At 40.8% G+C, this 19,822-nt stretch overlaps 1 protein-coding gene and 1 long non-coding RNA gene across 7 annotated transcripts in view; both read left to right on the top strand.

Annotated features, from left to right (window-relative positions):
* Positions 1 to 19,822, top strand: part of map4l (microtubule associated protein 4 like) — a 105,197-nt gene that overhangs the window by 26,777 nt on the left and 58,598 nt on the right. For 5 of the 6 annotated variants that reach the window (XM_036004882.1, XM_031287547.2, XM_036004881.1 and 2 more), the window contains exons 3-5: positions 15,300 to 15,386; positions 16,562 to 16,633; positions 18,840 to 19,061. In XM_036004882.1, the coding sequence (XP_035860775.1) occupies positions 15,300 to 15,386; positions 16,562 to 16,633; positions 18,840 to 19,061 (381 nt within the window). The remainder of the gene's footprint in view (positions 1 to 15,299; positions 15,387 to 16,561; positions 16,634 to 18,839; positions 19,062 to 19,822) is intronic. The other variant, XM_036004880.1, reaches the window with a different exon arrangement.
* Positions 319 to 12,310, top strand: LOC116041640. The gene is made up of 3 exons (XR_004102991.2): positions 319 to 332; positions 1,162 to 1,164; positions 11,777 to 12,310. It is a non-coding gene; the product is annotated as an uncharacterized LOC116041640 (long non-coding RNA).

The raw sequence follows: 19,822 nt of genomic DNA, 5'->3' as shown, positions 1-19,822 counted from the left end.
GCGTTAATTTCGATTAATTAATCTGAGAAAAAATAACGTTAGAAAGAATAACGCAGATTAATCCATTCCATATTGACGTTTGAGCCGTTATAGCCACCATTTGACTGTAAAATGAAGGAGGGAGCTGAGAATGCGCTGCCTGGATCATGGATTGGAACATTTACTTATACAGATCTTCTTCCTGAATAGGGTTGGTGCAAAATCCGGTGCTAATACGGCACCGGTGCCTTAACAACCTGTATCTACCGGACCGAATAGCAACGCGGATTTCGGCGCCTCATTTCGGTACCACTGATATGTCTGCGCTTCTCTCGGATTCTCTGAAAATGGACGTTATAGGCAACAGAAACATCGCTGCACGTGATGCTTACTAGTTAACACTATACTCAACAGCAGCTAACATTAGCCTACCGCTAGCTAGTAGCTGGATTAAACACGGTTACAATACTGACAACTAACGCTAAACGGTGTAAAGTTTGTCTGCGTTTTACTGTAGAGGATTCAACACCGGGATGTAACAGTCTGCAGCTGTCGTTGTCAGAAAAACACAGACGGTGCGTTCAATGAAACTGATAACCTACAGCCTCGTGGTGCATTCACAGTTATTGTTAAATGCCCTTTTCCCATCTGGTGGTTGTTTTTATCATTCAACAGCAATTTACTTGTGGAATAAGTTATTGTTATAGTTATTACATTATTATTAAATCATTTAATTTTGACCATATGGCCTAGCAATAAACAAGCCGTTCTTTAATGTCGCCGACTGTTGTTTAGTACCCTTCTTTATTTTTCTTTTTTTTTTGACTTTCTTAAAAAGTATTGGTTCACGCACCGCTAAGGCACCGGGCAAAAATTATGTATGCAATTAATTAATCACAGAGTACGTAATTAATTAGATTACATTTTTTAATCGATTAACAGCCCTACTATAAAGATAGGATATGCTCTGTGTACGAATGAAATGAACAATAAATGGATGCCAGGCAGAAGAAGAGGGCAGAGCTGCGAGATTAAGAGAGAAGTAATATAGATAAGAGCGTACTGGAGGATTTGAGTAAAAAAGACATAAGATGGAAAATAAAGGAGTTGTCTAGGCTGGAGAGTTAAATAGAGCAGACACAAAAGCCCTGTAGACACACAGAGACATGGATTAATATAGAGAAGGTTGTTCACCTCAATGGCAAGGGGGAGTTATGTGTGCTAACAAGGGACACCAGTAGTTTTTACGTGCCTACCACAGCTTTGAGTTTGCTGGGCACAGTTTATAGCCGCCAAAATCAATTATCACCTATGCATAATTATAATGTACAGCAGGGATCATTTATTCATGTCACATTTAAAGCTATAGTGCGTAGTTTCTGCCACCCCCCATGAGGAATTCTAAGTAATGACAACAATTATGTCGGTGCATCCACATGACACAAGCCTTCCGTGATCGCGCTTCACCCCCACCCCTCCTCCACACAGTTCCTAGTAGCCAAGGAGGACACGGAGGATTAAAAAAACATGATGGACTCTTCAGAAGAGGTCATTATCTTCACTCGAGTTTCTGCGCACGAAAGTCGCCGGACGACACAATCTTCTGAACATAGTCATACTGAGAAATCCAGAGAGAGTTGTGTGGAGCTGATAGTCTTAATTAGCTTTGTATCAACTCATTTGGCAACGGCTTGAATGTAACGGACGTTCGTTAATATAACTAGCTCTAAAGCACTAAAGCTTTAACATACACTGCTTTCATAATATTCCCCTGGTTGTTACAGTATGATGTGTTAATATTTAGTGTTATTTTTAACAATTTAGGGCACCGCATATTGAAAGAGGTTTTAGCCTTTGGTTAAATTTAAATGGTTGAAATAAAGGGATCATGTGATTTCAATAATAGTTATAGTCAACAGCAGTCCAATAATGATCATGGACTTCTTTTTTTTCATATCACTGCACAGAGTACAGACACTGCAAGCTCCTCAGATTGTAGTCTATGTATCAGGGCCATCAGGGATCCTCCTACGGGTGTGTGCGTGCGTGCGTGCTTTGAAGATTAAGTGTAATTGCCTCGACACTTTGGCCAACCCTGTCTAGACCTAAATTAGCTGACTGTCTTACTTTGTCTTTATCTTTATCAGGCTTGTTCTCTTTATTTCTCTGCCTTTTTTGTGTCTTTTAGGCCTAATCTTGACTGATTTCCCGATTTCTTTTCCCCTATAACCTATTTATTTATTTGCTTTCTCTTTCTTTCAGTCTCTGTTCCACCCGTCCTCTCCGTCTTTCTCTTTTCCTGTCATTGTTACACTGTGTCAGCCTGGAGACTGTGCTGTATTAGCATCATTACCATACACACACACACACACACACACACACACACACACACACACACACACACACACACACACACACACACACACACACACACATATATATACACACACACACAATCAGCACCCAGCCAGTGGCACGTTCTGGTCAAATTAGTGTTAACCTGTCTAGCTGTCAGTCCAGAGCTGTAGGGAACCAGAGTTTGGCAGCAACTCTTATTCATGGCACTTGTAGATGGACACGTTGGTCAAATTCTCTCGTGATATAGTGCTTCACTTTCATAAAGTTCTTCCATATTTTTCACATTAAAGCGAGGCTATGTATCTGTTGAAAGACGAAATAACATATTTTCTCTTACAAATTTAAATTTGCAATAAGCTATTAAACACGCTGTTGCTCAATTCAGTAAACTTAAGGGTTTTGCTGATACAGCCTTTATTGCTGCAAAATGGAATTGTCACAAAAAGTTACATTCTAATGTTCAATTTATATAAAAGATTGATACTTGGCGTCTGTGTATCGATACAGTTTTGCCACAGAAAATATTGCAATACCATACCGTACCCCTAGTTCCTAGATCCTCCACCCCTAGTTTATATACATTATTACCAATTCCAGATTCAATATGCTACTGTAATGTAATGGCATAAAGGTTATGGATGGAAAACGGATATTGCGAAATGGATCCAGAAATAGATACGATCTTGTTGATTGGTTTGATATTTACGTCGCTAAACACAGATGGCACATCAAACAGAGTTGCGTGCATGTTTATTTTAATCCTTTATGATAAACTATCAGGCTGTCGTATCATTTCACATAGTCTTTGACATGCCCATGTACAGCTGGTATGATCTCCAAAAGCAGGCACACGTCCTCCGGCTGTGTGTGTGTGTGTGTGTGTGTGTGTGTGTGTGTGTGTGTGTGTGTGTGTGTGTGACTGATCTAAAACACTGGTGACTATAAAGGCCTGTGGGCTATGTTCTGTATGTGCTGTATGGATGGGGAAGACGCTGTGCTGACAGCAGATGTTTTAACACATGGTTTCTCAAATGTTTTCATATCAAACACTTTTATTCAACTACACATTGCACCACAGACTCACATGTGATAACACATTAACACAGGGACCAATGTAGGACCCCTCAATGATCAATTCTGGGCCAACTTACTTTTATTCTATGTATCTAGTGGGTTAAAAAAGTAAAGAAAATTGCTCATGAAGCTTCACTACTTTAGGGTGTGCCAGCAGAGATCTGAAGGCAGTTTGTGGAAAGTGTCCCTGTGACTTGAAGACTCGAAGTGACTTGGCTAGATGTTCTGACAACCCAGCCACATAACAGAGCCGCACTGGGATGCTTCTAGCGGTGCCTGTTGAGTTAGTGTCAGCTGCATTCCTTCAGTTAGAGGCAGTAGCAACTCAAATTCAAATTCTTGGTCTATTAAAACGTAGTCTTGAATTGTCAGACCCACCTCCACAGCGCTAGCCTGGGAAAACCCTGACGAACTTCCGGCAAATTTGAGATTTGCTCTGCAAGTCCGTCTGGCCAAGAGCCCATTCAAGCCCATTTCCAATTTTTCCAAATCGAGGCACCAATCACAACCATTGAGGTGGGCTTTACACGATGACGATAGCGCAGCGACGGCAAGCAGCTTTTTGTTTACATTCAACATTATGGCCACTGAAGCGCAGCAACCCGTTGATGCCGCTGTCGCTGCTACATCACCCGGATCGTTGGTCTGGGATATTCCGGGATGGAGGAAAAACTTGCTCTGGTTTATTCGCACTTTTTTAAACCAATCACAATCGTCTTGGGCGGTGGAATTTCCAGCGGCACCTGAACAATCCCGGAAATGAAACGTTGTCGATATAGACTACATTGTGGGTAATGTAGGCACCAGGTTTTGACTTTGAACGACAATGGTAAAGGGAGTGCAATGCTAAATCAGTGGAGTACTCTTGTAAGTCTGTGTAGGATTTTCATCATCCATTTCGTGTAAATGTTGTCCCTGAATGTCTGACTGTTTCCTTCCAAATGTTGGTAAAGGAAAAGTTGGTTTTGTTTACATATTTTGTACCATACTAATTGTAGCTGGATGAATTTTAAATGCTGTTTAATTTATATCATGAGCTCAAAAGCAGGTGGTCTCCCATCAGGTAGGACAGCGGCTCTGTTTCAGGTAATAATGGTGTGAGAGAGTTGAATTTTGGGTGCTGCAAGACCCATGTGTTTCTTATTATGTATGAGTATACAGTTTTATCTTTCCAGTAGAATTTGTTCGTAGCCTTCATTCAGCTTAGAGAACCCTTTCAAAGCTAGGAGGAAGAACCCTGATAATGGATAGTTAATATGAAATAAATGCTATTTGTTCAAATGCACAGCGCTGTATGTAACTCTATCAGTTTACTTCAGATAAAATCCTGCTCAGACCTACAGTACAATTGGTAAACTCAAGGATGTGTTATCCACAGCCTACTGTCAAACTTAAATGAATAATACAGGTGTGCTGTAGCAAACACAGTATATAATGTAGTGTAGAATGTAGTACGTGTCACGCAGGTGTGAGTGCGAGGCAACAGGGAACGTTCCCAAATGCAGACAATAGAGGACAGAAAGGCAGAATGTGTGTCTGTTGGCTATGAAAGTACAACAATAATCCATTACAATGAACAGTAATATGTTATGAAAGCAGGTGGAAAATGGTATCTATCAATATAAAATATTTCTGACATTACTCGCCAGACTGACATATTTGCATATGTAGTTGGATGGTAAGGGTACATGTCAGAATCAATCAATCACCAATCAAAGAAATCTACTGAATCCTGTAGTGGGAAGTGTTGTGCTTTTCCTTTCATTTTAGTGTTAATAATGTGGACGCTGTGAAGTCATTTGAGGCCTCAGCTGTGATGAAGGGCTGTAATAGACCTGGCTCCTGCTATGTGAACTGAATGGGAAACCAAAAGCTCATCTGTCCTCAGTGTCAGTGAGGGCAAACCTTTAGTTCTGCCACCTTTTTCTTCCTTGTGCACAGCACCTACAGTATGGCTCAAAAATCAAGCAGTTTCTCTTGCTGTAAGTTTGAAGTGGTTGAGTAGAATTTTGAGTTGCGACGTGTTGGACTGGGCACCAGTATCGAAGTCAAGGTATTGGTATCAATACCGGTACTGGTATCGATACCAATACCTTGACTTGGATACTGGTTCCTAAACAACATTACACATAACGGCAAGATTCCTTATATTTAATTTTCAGCTCCTACTATGTGAGCCCTGTCTCTGTGCGTAACGTAGAGTTTTTCGTCCCTGCCTCTACGACAAGTAACATTAGACAGCCAATGACCAGCATTATTAGATCTTGGTAGAAGCATGCTGCATGCTTATTGGCTCACTGACACTGATGAGATTTACTCCTTAGGTATTGAAATTGGGTATTGAATGACGAGGCATTTTTTGATACTCGATACTTTAGAGGCAATTCGGTCGGTGCCTAAAAAGTAGTGAATTTGGTAACCGGCCCTAGCGACGTAAGAATCTGTCAATCCTGGAGGTGTACCATGAATGATACTAATACTGACAAAACGGTCATCGCTGTGACTGAAGTGCTGAACGCAAAAGTTATCTACTGGTTTGATAGGCATGAACATTTTGCCACCATCCCTGGTTTAAACATGCAGCTTGTTAAAAGTTTGTGTGTAGCTTACCTTTTAAAATATTTGCATTTAGTACAGGTATTTAAATAGGTAATAAGGTTGCTGTATGAAGGACTCATTACTTGGCTGAGTAAGCGCTGAGATTTCAAAGAGAGAGTGTGTTACGATATTACAGTTATACCAGACAAAAATGGCCTTTTCACTTAATTTACTTGTACTGGGTAGCACTCAGGGTACCTTTTTTTTTTTTTTTTTTTTAAAGATTATTTTTTGGGGCATTTTCCCTTTATTGACAGTGGATAGACCAGAAAGGGGGAGAGAGATGGGGGATAAGATGCAGCAAAGGGCAGGGGGTCGGATTCGCACCCACGCCGCTGCAGGACTCAGCCAACATGGGGCGAACGCTCTTACTGGGTGAGCTAGAGGCCGCCCCTCAGGATACCTTTTTAAAAGAAAAGTTTTTCTTTTTTAATCATATTTTAAATTTTATTGACCCTGGGTTTAGGATCATCCAGGTTTAAATTAAGCCAGCATGAAATGTAGTAGACTGTGGGCTTACGGAGCAGCACAATAAAGGTAAAGTTATACTGCAGTCTGCTAGTATTTCTATCAAGCCGGGAAGGAAGGAGCTGTGTTTGCTGAGGCATGAGAACACATCCCTGCAGTGTGTGTACTTTCACTGTACGAATGTGTGGTCATACAGGGGGGAGAGAAAGAAGGTGTGTGTGTGTGTGTGTGTGTGTGTGTGTGTGTGTGTGTGTGTGTGTGTGTGTGTGTGTGTGTGTGTGTGTGTGTGTGTGTGTGTGCGTGCGTGTGTGTGTGTGTGTGTGTGTGTGTGTGTGTGTGTGTGTGTGTGTGTGTGTAAGACAGTCACTCTGCAGTAGTAGTAGCATGTGTGTGTATCTGAGGCATTGTTTTTTGCATTCCTGGATGCATGAGTCTGCATTTGTGTGTGTGTGTGTGTTACAGTACCAGACACTGCAGTCGACATGTGACTGCGGTACAGTCGAGTGCATCAATACCAGCAGCTCCACACACATGCAGTTCTGGTGAGGTCATCACACACACACACACACCTTGGCTGTCACTGCCAATAATGAGGACGTGTGTGTCAGTGTGCTGAGTTCAGCAGATGAGTAGGATGTAACTGAAGCTTTTACAGCACCTCTGGAGTCCAACACTGAGCCCATCTGACATCCAGGACAACTGAGACAGACAGAGGCTCTGAGCTGTGTAGAGTTGTAGTGTAAATGGTTCTAGCTTTTAATTCATGACCTGTAGTATCAGTTATAATGTAACATATTGGGATTAGAAATGAAAGGACAATTCTGTATATTACATTGTGTCTTAACCATACAAATTTAATGTCATTTCTATCATTCGTGATAACATTTAACTCACCAAAGGTAATTGATGAGTATAATGTCATTAATACTGATAAGAACAATGGCAAGAAAAAGACCCAGTTGCTCCCTGTTTCATTTTTTTTTTTTTAAATATGCTACGAGAGAGGGTTCTAGCAGAATTTGAGAGTGTAGTTATCCTTTAATGTCTATAAACAGCACTATACACAGTAACATTAGACACACAGTGGCAAAGTCAAAGTTCCCCATGGAAAACAAGATCCAGGAAACACACATAAATTAGATTTTTCTTTTTTTAGATTTAGTTTAGAATTTGCACTACATGGGGATGGAAACCTGGCTTGTGTTGGATGGCTCGGAGGAAAAGCAGTACCCCCAGAGGTAACACCTGTTCCACAGTCATTCACAGCAACAGGATTTGCATCATGTATTCAATGGCCATGGTTTTGCACCATTATTACAGCGCATCTGGAGTGTGTTGATGTGCTATTGATGCTCATCAGGACCACAGTAGAATCTGCACCCAGAGGAGAGAATCATTTACTTTTCCCTCTGCCTCCCTCTGTTCTGTTTCCATCATTTCATTCGCTCGTGCTCTGATGTCATACCTCTCTCTTGCTTTTCTCTATTAGATGATTATTCTGTTCTGCGTCATTCACTTTATTTCTAGTAAAGGGTAAGGGTCTAAACAATAATACATCCAATGTATCTTCTCTCCTCCTCTGCACCCCCTGCTTTGTCTCTTCCCACCTCCCCTCATCCCTTACCCATCTTGTCTTTCAAGTAATGCGTTTGTTTCTGGTTTGGACCAATCAGCATCCTGTGAGGAGCTACTGGCTGCTAGGGCTAAGCTTGGTTTAGGTGTGTGTCAGGACACGGAGAGGCGACTGTTCGTTCAAAACAACAATGGTTAACAAACCATCTGGCGTGTCAGGTTAGGAAACACTGGGGTTTTTATTAGAAATGTATCTGTTTTTAATCCCGCCATTTCCACGTTGATTGTATTTCTTTACAGCAGTAACACCGTCCTCAAACAATTAATGTGACAATAATAGATGGATGTTTAGAATATATCTCTTTTCATTGAAAAACATTTTCCATCTCTTTGCTACCCAGTGCCTTCCTCATCCCTCGCTTACTTTTCAGCCCTCCCCCCTCTCCCTCACTCTAAGTGCTTGTCTCTCTCCAGAGATACTGACAGCTGTGACTGAGGATGGGATGCTGTAGTTTGACATTAACCTTACCTTGTCCTTGGCGTGTAGAGATATACTTTAGCATTAGCAACATACACACGCTAATATTGGCTGCGTGAAACTGGAAGCAGGGAGCAGGGACAGGCCTGCGAGGATGTGATAGCATCAGGAGATTGTGATAGAGAACGATGGGATTTGAAATTATGGTTTTTAATTTTGTTTTACATATTTTGGAGAAAAATATCTAAACAAAGGGAACTGTTAAAGGTGTACAGTTTTTCAAGTGTTCCCTTAGACAAAACCGCAACCTACAACCACAATCTGCTTTTGGAAAATTAGCAGCCTTCCGTAACGTGTGGGAAGATACTAAAAGAAGACGTGAATTATTGTCGGAACCTGCTTCCTTAACTTTAAAGGTGCAGTAGGTAAGACTTATAAAACTAACTTTCTGTCATATTTGCTGAAACTGACCCTATGTTCCAGTAGAGCTACATGAATGAAGCAGGTAATTTAAAAAAAAGCTGGCTCCTCTGGCACCACCTACAGCCTGTAGTGTGATTTGCACTACGCATTCATTCTCCCTTGTGGGGGGAGGGGCTTAGGAGACCGGTTTGGCCTTTAGCTGAAAGGGGGGAGGGACTGAGAAGTTGTCGATGTTCAAATTCAAAGTCCTGGATCTTTACAATCCTACCTACAGCACCTTTAAAGCCACAATATCAAGATCTATGACTATGGATTAGTCTCCTCGTGTCTGTTACAGCTCCTTTGAGTATTGATAAGTTCAAACTAGACATCACTTATCAGATTAGAGGAAAACTGTAACCTGCCTTGCATTTTCAGCAGGCCTATTACACTGATTAGCCAAATGATTGCTCTGCAATTACATGTAAAGGTCAAAACATCTGCATCATTCATGGGGGTAATGAGATCACTGTTGCCTGGTGACAAATGGCAGTAACAGACAGAAAAGCAGTAAGAAGGATGGAGGTGAGGACCAAAATAGAAATCGTTGCAAAACATAAATCATGCACCGAGAATACTGATATGAGCACAACATTTAAAGTAAATAGAACTATTTCATATTGACCTTGTTGCCCATCTGTAACTGACCCCTGATATGTTTATTTAAATATAGAGGCAGCAGGTTTGCCTAAAGGCTGACTACCATCCTGTAGAAAGCTGTCCTCTTGCTGTGAGCTGAAGTGCAACTTGGGTCAGCCTTGGTACCACCACAGTATATGGTACATCATCGCAAAAAGCCCTTCAGCAAGCCCCAAACCGCTTCAGAGGCACTGCACAGCAGACAACCCAGCACTCTGACCTCTGACAAGAAATGGATGAGTTAGGGGCTATGTGGCTATGCACCCTTAAAGGGATACTCCAACAATTTAGTATTGCATTTCCATAAATGTCACCCAGTGCAACATTGATGTGTTTTTTAATTTGCTTTTCGGTCAACAATATATTCCTCAGGCAAAGCAATTGGGGACTTTTCTTTGATGCCTCATTAACATCCTCAACAGTATGGACGCTCAATGTGCAGTCTCGTCATTTTTTCCCACCTGCTGAGAGTGTGTGTGTGTCTGTGTGTGTGTGTGTGTGTGTGTGTGTGTGTGTGTGTGTGTGTGTGTGAGAGAAAGGTCCCGCAGGCAGCAAACAACTAGAACAACATTCTGCGTTTTAAGGGAAATGTATGAACCCAAATGACCTGAGCAATTAGAGTGGGGTGAAGCTGAGATGAATCATCACCTTAAACTAGTGGTTAATGACTTAAAGGGCCACTTTTAAATACAAGAAAGACACTATCTTGTGCATACAAACAACATCAACACTGGCCTCTAAGGTTTCAGGAAAGGAACATTTCTTCCAAAGCACATGTTGTTTTGTCAAATATAGTGTTACGTAAGTAGAAAATAGTATCCATTCTAAAATATGTTGCCTGTGTACTTAACTGACAATGGCACTGTGAAAACAACCTTTCGGATGCACTCAAGTCTTCTATCTGCATCTGCACCCTTTGTAAAGCACACACACACACACACACACACACACACACACACACCATGTCTGGCCCATACTTCTTTTTATCAATTTTTCCTTCCTTTCTATACTATTGAAGATGACTTAACTGGGGCTGCACGATATGTGAAAAATATCTCATTGCGATTGTTTTGACTGATATTGCGATTGCGATATGATTCACGATATTGGAGGGAATCATTTTTGTATCTTTATGCTGATTTTCATTGAAAAATATTAAAATATATATATTTTTTAAATGTTTATAGTGTGATTCTTGCGAGGATTTGTACCAAACAAAGATTTTTTCTTTAGTCTGTAGGATACGATTTGTAGGTTTTGACACATATTTTGCCTTTAACAAATATTGCACCCTACCTCCGATTTGGATATGACACTAGTACATATTGCGATTTCGAAAAAAATTAATAAAATAACTTTGGATCTTACCAAACAAGGCAGTGTAATATGTTCTAAGCAATGATGTGAAAGTACAACTCTGTCAGTGTCATGCACAGTGGCGAGCCCATCAAACTGTAACTCTTTACACTATGCAATAACAGCTATTTTTGTGGTGGTTCCCCACTTGTATATTTTCACTTGTTTGTCCTGGCTGTGTGTTTAAAAGAGCTTCCAGTCTAGTGATGTAGAAATGCCATAAAAATTACGCTTAAAAAAAAGAAGGTGCTTGAAGGGGCTAGATACTGGCTGCTGTCCTCAGAGGACTGTCTGGGTTCTGACTGTGGCTGCACACACATACAGTGTGTCCCTGTGTGTGGGTGTGTTCCTGGGGATGTCTGAGAGAGAAAAAGAACAAGAGCAAAAAGTGAAGGGATTTTGCCTTTTGTCTATTTCCCACTTGTATGTACATGTTGCTAACATAGTGCTAGTGTTATGTAGACAGTGTCTCTGAAATGTAAGGCTATATTTCCCATAAACTAGGGCTAAATGATTTGAGTAAAATATGTAAATGCAATTTTTTTGGACCAATATTGCCATTATTTCCTCTAAATTAAACTCAAGGCCTTCATTGGTTGGGCTCTGTCACAAAGATGATGCTACCATAAGTGCTGCTTCACATTGTGGCATCATTTGTTTTCTTGTATTTCCTGAAAATGTTAAATATCATGTAGGGTTGGGCGATGTCCCCTAAATTGGCAGTTGACGATGCTCACAGTAAAACATGGCGATGGACGATGATATCGTCGTCGGGGGGGCTGGTAGGGGCAGTTTTTTACAACTTGACCTACTTTCACTTAGCTAACTACGGTGCAGTAAAGTCAATCAGATGTCCGTGATCTGCGTAACGACAGCACAGTGAGATGTTTGCCTTCAACAGAGCGACAGTAATAACCTAATATACCATCATTACTGAGATTAAAATACATTCTTGGTTATGTTTGCACTGAAAAACGCATTCAATAAACAGAAACATAACTTGTGCACATGAACTGATGCGCAATATTAGCTCACACATAAAATAGCACCCTCGTGAATTAACCTACTGTTTCTAACGTACATTCATAAATCCTGTATAACATCGTCCCGTACCTACAGGACATCAGACTTACTTATTGATGCACGCACACAGTAGTGTCGACAAACTTAGTCCAATGAGGGGAGAAAGGAAAGTGTGATAGCGTTCCACGTTAAAGCTTTTTTCTCTCTCGCTCGAGACCGCTGTGTCCAACGTTACTAGCAGGTAGAGAGAGTAGAGCAGATAGAGGGGAAAAAAGTAGCTTCCACTTAAGGGGCCCATCTTGCACCCTGCGCAGCACAGCGCAAAGCCCGACGCAAAGCCCGACGCAAGTGTCTTTGCTAGTTTAAGACCGACGCACTTGTCGATTTCCCGTCCAGCGCCCGCGACCAGGATTAGTGTGTGTCTGACAGGGTGGGGCGCGTGGCATCACGATAGTGGCTCTCCATCGTGATGTTGGCCAGCCATCATCGTCCATTGGCACAACCCTAATATCATGGAGGAACTGGGTGGTGTATGTGAAGTGCAATGTAGAGGGCAGTAGAGGCTTCTAATATTCATTAATTTGTGTGTATTGTAATGCTATAAGTAATCAAACTTAATGTGGTAATGATGAATTACAGTAATACTTAAACTGATTGTGGCACCTTTAAACAAATATGGACTGAAACTGAAATGCTCTTTTAAGCTTTAGATCCCGCAACATTTTGTATGCAAAAAGTAGAGAATGCAAAACAAGGAACACAAAGAGATGTTGAGTGAAAGTACAGTATGACAATGATGAGGGGAAACAGACATGACTCAGAAAGAGCAGCTGAAGAGTGATCGATAAGGAGGAGAGAGAAAGAAAAGAATCTTGTGGCATTCTGTCAAGAATGACTCATCAGTTGTGTGTGTGTGTGTGTGTGTGTGTGTGTGTGTGTGTGTGTGTGTGTGTCTGTCTGTCTCTTCTAAATCTCGTTTCTCTCAGCGATCCTCCTTCCTGCCTCCAAACCCTTCAATGCTGCCAATCACAAAGAAGTTCAACCTCCACCATTCATTTTTAAATATTTTTAATTTCCTGATTGTGTGTGTGTGTGTGTGTGTGTGTGTGTGTGTGTGTGTTTAGTTTCAGGTGGATGTAAATTCAGCAATCCATGGATGCCTTACCTTTATAGATACAGCCCTAATGAAACACCCTTGCACTCAACTAACCCTAACCCTAACCCTAAATCCAGTGTGCCTAAGCTTGTTAATTATTGATGATATCCACCATTTCACTGATATTGGCCCAGTGCCAAAATTTGTGTCCTTATTCCTCCTGAATTTAGTAAAAAACAGGTTTTCAGCCTGAGTGTAGACCACTGCATGTCTTTAGAACAGTGACATCTTATTAGCTCCACAATGAACAATCACGTCTGTGTGTGTGTGTGTGTGTGTGTGTGTGTGTGTGTGTGTGTGTGTGTGTGTGTGTGTGTGTGTGTGTGTGTGTGTGTGTGTGTGTGTGTCTCAGTAGGAGTTAGTTATACCTGATACAGTATGTCCCTCAGAGTTTATGTTGTAGGCCTTACCATCTATCTTCCCCCTGCTATTTCAGGACCACGGACAGATCATTTTTGCTATGTAGCACCAGCAGGCTAATGCATGGGAAAGAAAATTACCACATTATACTTGATCCGACTGTACTTCATTAAAATGAATTAAGTAGATGAAGATAGTATTTATTGATAAGTATTCCAACAGGAAATAGCGGATGTTGATAGCTGATAAACATTTAGAGCCAGTGAAAAGGGGAGGTCAATGCTCGTAACTTGGTGCATCAACTCAAATATTGTACTTAGGTACAATTTGAGATAGTTTATACTAACTATTGTACTCACTCCACTACATTTATCTGACAGCTATGATTATTATTATCAATTTTAGCATTGTTGTAGACCATAGAAATAACATGTTTGCATTTTTTAAGATTGGGTGTAGTTCCCCTTTATGGGCTGATTTAAGGATGTCAATGCTTCTTCCACCACTGATGGTATGGTATTTTTTTCATTAAAAAAGAGCATTTCTAGTCAGTTTTTGTTGACGGGTTCATTTCATTTCCTAATATTACATAAATATTGATCAGGTTTCTGAACTTGTTTTGTCATAGCTTTTGAATGTTAAATGTGATAGTGCTTATGTGTAGCTAAATTTGATCATGTAATGACCCCTGACGCAGTAAAAAAATTTATTATTTAGTTGGTAACATACTTTTATTGTTATAATAATAAAAGGTTTTATATATGTCTGCTTAATGGGATGTAATGGTGCCAGCAGTGCACATCTTTACTTTAGTCAATGGATCACCCGTTTGATTTATTTTATTATACAACCGCACTTAACTCCTCTCCTACTGCTTCCTCTACCTTCCTTACCTTACAGTAACATCAAACATATACAGTATTTTATATATAGTATTTAGCAATAGTGTATATATGTGTGTGTGCAGCTTTACCCCAAATCCCCCTACAACCTAAAACTCTCTCTTCCAAATCTCCTTTCTCTCAGCGATCCTCCTTCCCGCCTCCAACCCCTTCAGTGCTGCCAATCACTAAATAACTCAACCTCCATCATTCATTTTTAGATATTTTTAATTTCCTGATTGGGTGTTTTCTGCTTGCTTGCATAAACCCAATCGAGTGCGTGTGTGTGTGTGTGTGTGTGTGTGTGTGTCTGTGTGTGTGTGTGTCTGTGTGTGTCTGTCTGTCTGTGTCTGTGTGTGTGTGTTTGTGTGCCTCAGCTAGTGCCACATAAGCATTGATTATTTAAGACACATCCTCCGACAGCAAGCGTAGGGAGCCGCAGATGCTTTTGTCCTTTCCTTGTGTAACCATGGTGATAGTCCCTTCAGCGACGTGTTGTGTCTGCTTGCCTCACTGTCAAAATATGTACACAACACACACACACACACACACACACACACACACGCACGCACGCAACACACATACACACTAACAGGCTGGTTTTGGGAAGCGAGATCTGTGTGATTGTGTGAAAGAGCAGAGTGACAGATTCAGGTGCAGTTTTCAGTCCGTCTCAATATGTGGAGTAAAAAAAAGCCTGCAGGGTGCAGCATGTTTTTGTCAGAAACACCTAGGTCATTCATCTTTGGGTTTAAATGTTAGTTCATTTCAGACATGTCAAACCTGGAAATATATGTGTTTTTGGGGAATGAAAAGCTTGACGGAATAACAAGCTAATCTGTGATTTGTCTGTTTGTTGATCGATGATGCTGATAATGCTTTTTGTCTCCTTTAGGTCCAGGGATGATGTCATCCATGATGTCATCAGGGGGACGCCAAGACCCACCAGGACAGTCTGCCTTCAGCTCTGACTACCTGTCCGGTGAGGGTGGAGGGCGTGCTAGTTATTTATCACACAGTTTTCCCACTTTAGTATGGAAGTAGTTTGCACAGATGTTTGAGTAGTTTTTTTTGTTTGTTGCAGAGGCCCATGGGAGCTGTAGTTCCCCCTCTAAATCAGTCCGAAAACAACACTTTCCAGTTACGACACTTCTGGGCACAGCTTTCCATGTGTTAAATGTATTTTCACAAGTAAAAGCTTAAAATCTCTCTTTACATTTGGGTACAAAAAAACTATAGATGCCACAACATAAGGACGTTGTCACATTCTTCGTGTGGTCACTGCGAATACGAAAACGAGCATGCTTTCTTACACAATCCTCAACAAAAACATATTGAGCGCTCATGGTTGTGCCGTTTTTAAGAAAAGTATTTAAAAAAAATAGTCAGTTATCATTTCCATCTGCTATCATTACATCAATACAATATATACAACAAAATGACACGCTGTAGGTAAACCTGTTGAGTGTTAGAAGTACGCCAAGGCAGTGTCTATAGTGTTAGACAGTAAAGAAGAGGAGGAACATGCAAGTCACCATCAACCTTCATTCTATTGCTTGTTCTGCTTTGTTTCTATGCCACAAGTTGCTCCTTTTGTACTTGTCAGAGTAGGAAAACCACAGATGTCACCAATAACGGTAGTATGGCTCCGTTCTATTCAGGTGTCCCGGTAAGCCATGCCAGTGTACCAGGACCCTGAAACTTAAACAGCAATGGGACATTATTCATTTTGTTATTTACACCTATGCTTTTCCTACTGTGACATGTCTAAAATGGCAACAACAACAACAAAATATTATGGCATTTTTGTTTCCGTTTACCTTTTACATACTGCATGCACACATTTGAATACTTCCAAAGTCTAACATTAGCATTTGTTTTTATGTTCTATCCCGCTGGTTCATTTTATTCTGCTCCGCATCTCTCCTGGTCATTCACTTCCTCCCACTCATTTTGACTCTCTCTCTCTCTCTGGCTCTCTGGCCCCACTGTCCTTTCTGATTCTCCCATTTTCCCCTCATTGTTCACTCCTCCATTTCTCTCTATCTTTCTCTCTTTCTCTCTCTCTCCCTCTCTCTCTCTCTCTCTCTCTCTCTCTCTCTCTCGCGCGCTCTCTCTCTCTCTCTCTTTCTTTCTCTCTCTCTCTCTCTCTTTCAGGTCCTATGATGGGTGGGAGGACAGATCAATGGAGCAAGACAAAGGACCAAAGCACGCCTGACTCATTTCTAGGTTAGAGCTGGGCAATATATCGATATTATATCGATATCGTGATATGAGACTAGATATCGTCTTAGATTTTGGATATCGTAATATCTTAATATGACATAAGTGTTGTCTTTTCCTGGTTTTAAAGGCTGCATTACAGTAAAGTGATGTCATGTTCTGAACTTACCAGATTGTTGTAACTGTTCTATTATTTGCCTTTACCCACTTAGTCATTATATCCACATTACTGATGATTATTTATCAAAAATCTCATTGTGTAAATATTTTGTGAAAGCACCAATAGTCAACACTACAATATCGTTGCGGTATCTGGTCAAAGAATATCATGATATTTGATTTTCTCCATATCGCCCAGCCCTATTCTAGGTCCACTTTACATTTTCACCTCCTGTGTCATTTTTACCTCTGACTACAGACTTAGAAGGATGTCATGTTACTGCTCCTCTCTGTTTGTACCTGGCGATACTGAATGTGTGAAAAGCTATGAACTAATTTGGCTGAAATTGGTGGTTAAAACGTGTAATTTAATTTTAGAAAATTGAGCCTAAATATGGTGTAGTCTGGCTCTGGCTTCATGAGTTTTTAGCTTTTACGCTATAGCTGTAGATGTTTTATTGTCGTGTTCATTTTGTTGTAAAAACATTATCTAGTGACATGCAAGTGCAGCGGCTAAAAGGTTTTGTAATTAATGAGACATTTGGTGCAAAAATAACCAGGAGGGTAAACAATAAAAACATTAACCTTTGATGCAAGCTGCTACTCTTTAGTTGTTCAGCACTGTTGGTTCTTACGCTCCACTAATCTGAGGTAGAGCTGTAATCGGGCCTTAAAAGTTCGGCCCGACAAGGCCCGAGCCCGACAGAATTCGGCCCGAGCCCGACAAGTACATTTTGATTGACAGCTTTTTAAAAGCTCAAACCCGTTTACAGCCCGACATTATTCAAATGTGCGTTGGGTCCCGTCGGGTTCGGGCAAAGATCTTCAGCTCTAATCTGTATATATTCTCTTCATCAGTCTGTTATTGATCTCTCAGTTATGGCCAAACACCTGCTTATACCACGCACGCTCACCTTTTGTTTTCTTTGTTGTCTGCTTGTAGGGCTGGGACAAACAATTTTTTCCCAATATCACAAAATCAAAACCATTTTGGAACTTTAACAGTTTTTCTTTTTAATTACAAATTGCTTTGAGTCATTAATCATAATCATTAATAGCACATCCCTGTCTGTTTATCATCATTATCATCATCTTCATATTAAACATAAACATATGCACATATACATTTCAAAGACAGTTTCCAGGTTCTATAGACTTCTGAGCAACGTCATCAATCAGATCTGTGGGGCAGAAAACAAACCATAATGAGTTTGTGAGTTAATGTTGATCTCATGTTTATGAGATCAACATTAAAAGTTGTTTTTGTGCCTTAAACTGCACACAACACATATGCAGTGGGTGTCAAATGTTCATCATCAAAATTAGTGCAACTGGCCGGCGGTCTTTGATACCACTGCTGGGTGTGCTAATCGGACATTTTCAAAGTCTACATATAGTAGCTGTAACATTGTTAGCTAATGCTTAGACGTATTAATAACAATTAGTTATTAGTATTGTTGAAACTAGTACAGTATCACAAATTATAATACATAACTTTACCCTCTTCAGGCTGGATATAATGCTATTACTAGAGGTGGGAATCGCCAGAGGCCCCACGATTCAATATTATCACGATACTATTGTCACAATATGATGTTATTGCGATTTTAAACATATTGCGATATTCTGCAATATATTGCGATTTATTACCCTTTTTCCAACTTCACATTATGTCCCCAAAGGAAAACTTTGTCAACATCTATTTATTCATCTCACTTCAATTTTCCATCTAGTGGGCTGAAAAAGCAATTCATTTTATTATTCTAGTACCAAAACATTAAATTGTAATGTGCAATTTATATAATAAAAGATCGATTCTTGGCACCTGTGTATCGATACAGAAGTGCCACGGAAAATATTGTGATACTAGGCTGTATTGATTCCCCCCAATCCCTAGCTATTACCTGGTCTCACCACTATTATTACAGCTTCCTCAGAATACATTTTAAAGAAAAAACAGCAAGCCGTATGTATTTAGTGTATAAAGCAGCAGTATGTACCATTTTCATCGAGCCAGATGTCTGTTGGTGATGTGTCTCTGTCTCTCCATCAGGCGTTTCTCAGTCTGGGATGGGAGGGACCACGGGGTCCAGCCTGCCACCGTTCCAGACCAGTATGAGCTCCACTGTCGGCCAGACTGGGATGGGTTCAGCTATGGACACCCAGAAGAGTTCGGGCCTATTTGGTGTGGAAAACAAAACCACCAGTAACACCAGTGGAAGCAATCTGTTTTCTTCTGGTGGCCCAGGAATCCACTCTATGGATCACTCTGCAGGTATCAGACAGAGGGCCGGTTGCATGTGTTACTGTATCAGGGGAGGGTGGAGTCAGGAGAATGAGGAGAGAGGAGGAACATACGGTACATGCGGCGTGGTTTTGAGGTTCATAAACTTTTTTAGACAACATTTTGGATCAATAACTTTACCTGATGCTCGCAATTACTTAAATACTGAGCAGGTGTTTTCATTTATGTGTTAGGAAGGGCTGGTTGGATTTGTTGGAGCCCTGGCTGAAATTGAGAAATCTAAATCCTGATCATCTTGAATTTGATTTAATGAAATCTCAAATGTTATGCTAATTATTAGAGGTGTGACGAGATGTCGTGAGATTAAAATGTGATGAGACTTCTCGTTGAGGTAAAAATTGTCTCGCAATGTCGGTCACAAGTGCAGAGCAGCCGCCAGTAGATGAACTCTGACCTGGTTAGACTTATCATACATCTGGCTTGGACCTCTAAATTAGCATAGAAGATCCCCTGTCCATTCGCCAAAGTTGACTCTGAGTTCATTTTTGCAGAGCAGTAGCGGAGTTACAATTGAACAAAGCTGCCGGTAAAACCCAGCGTTAGAACGTTAGAGGGTACGGCCGCTCTCTCTCGTGCCCCCGACACACACGCACACACGGACTGCAGCGTGCAGTTCAGCGTGGCTCTGACTCGCGCAGATTGCTCTCTTTCTGTGTCTTTTTTTTTTAAATGAGTCGGAAGCAGAAAGCAAAACCTATCTTTACTTTTAATGATATGATGTAATGAATAAA

Source organism: Sander lucioperca, chromosome 9 (genome assembly GCF_008315115.2).
Source record: "Sander lucioperca isolate FBNREF2018 chromosome 9, SLUC_FBN_1.2, whole genome shotgun sequence".
Taxonomy (NCBI): domain Eukaryota; kingdom Metazoa; phylum Chordata; class Actinopteri; order Perciformes; family Percidae; genus Sander; species Sander lucioperca.
This window is presented reverse-complemented; position numbering and strand designations above follow the sequence as displayed.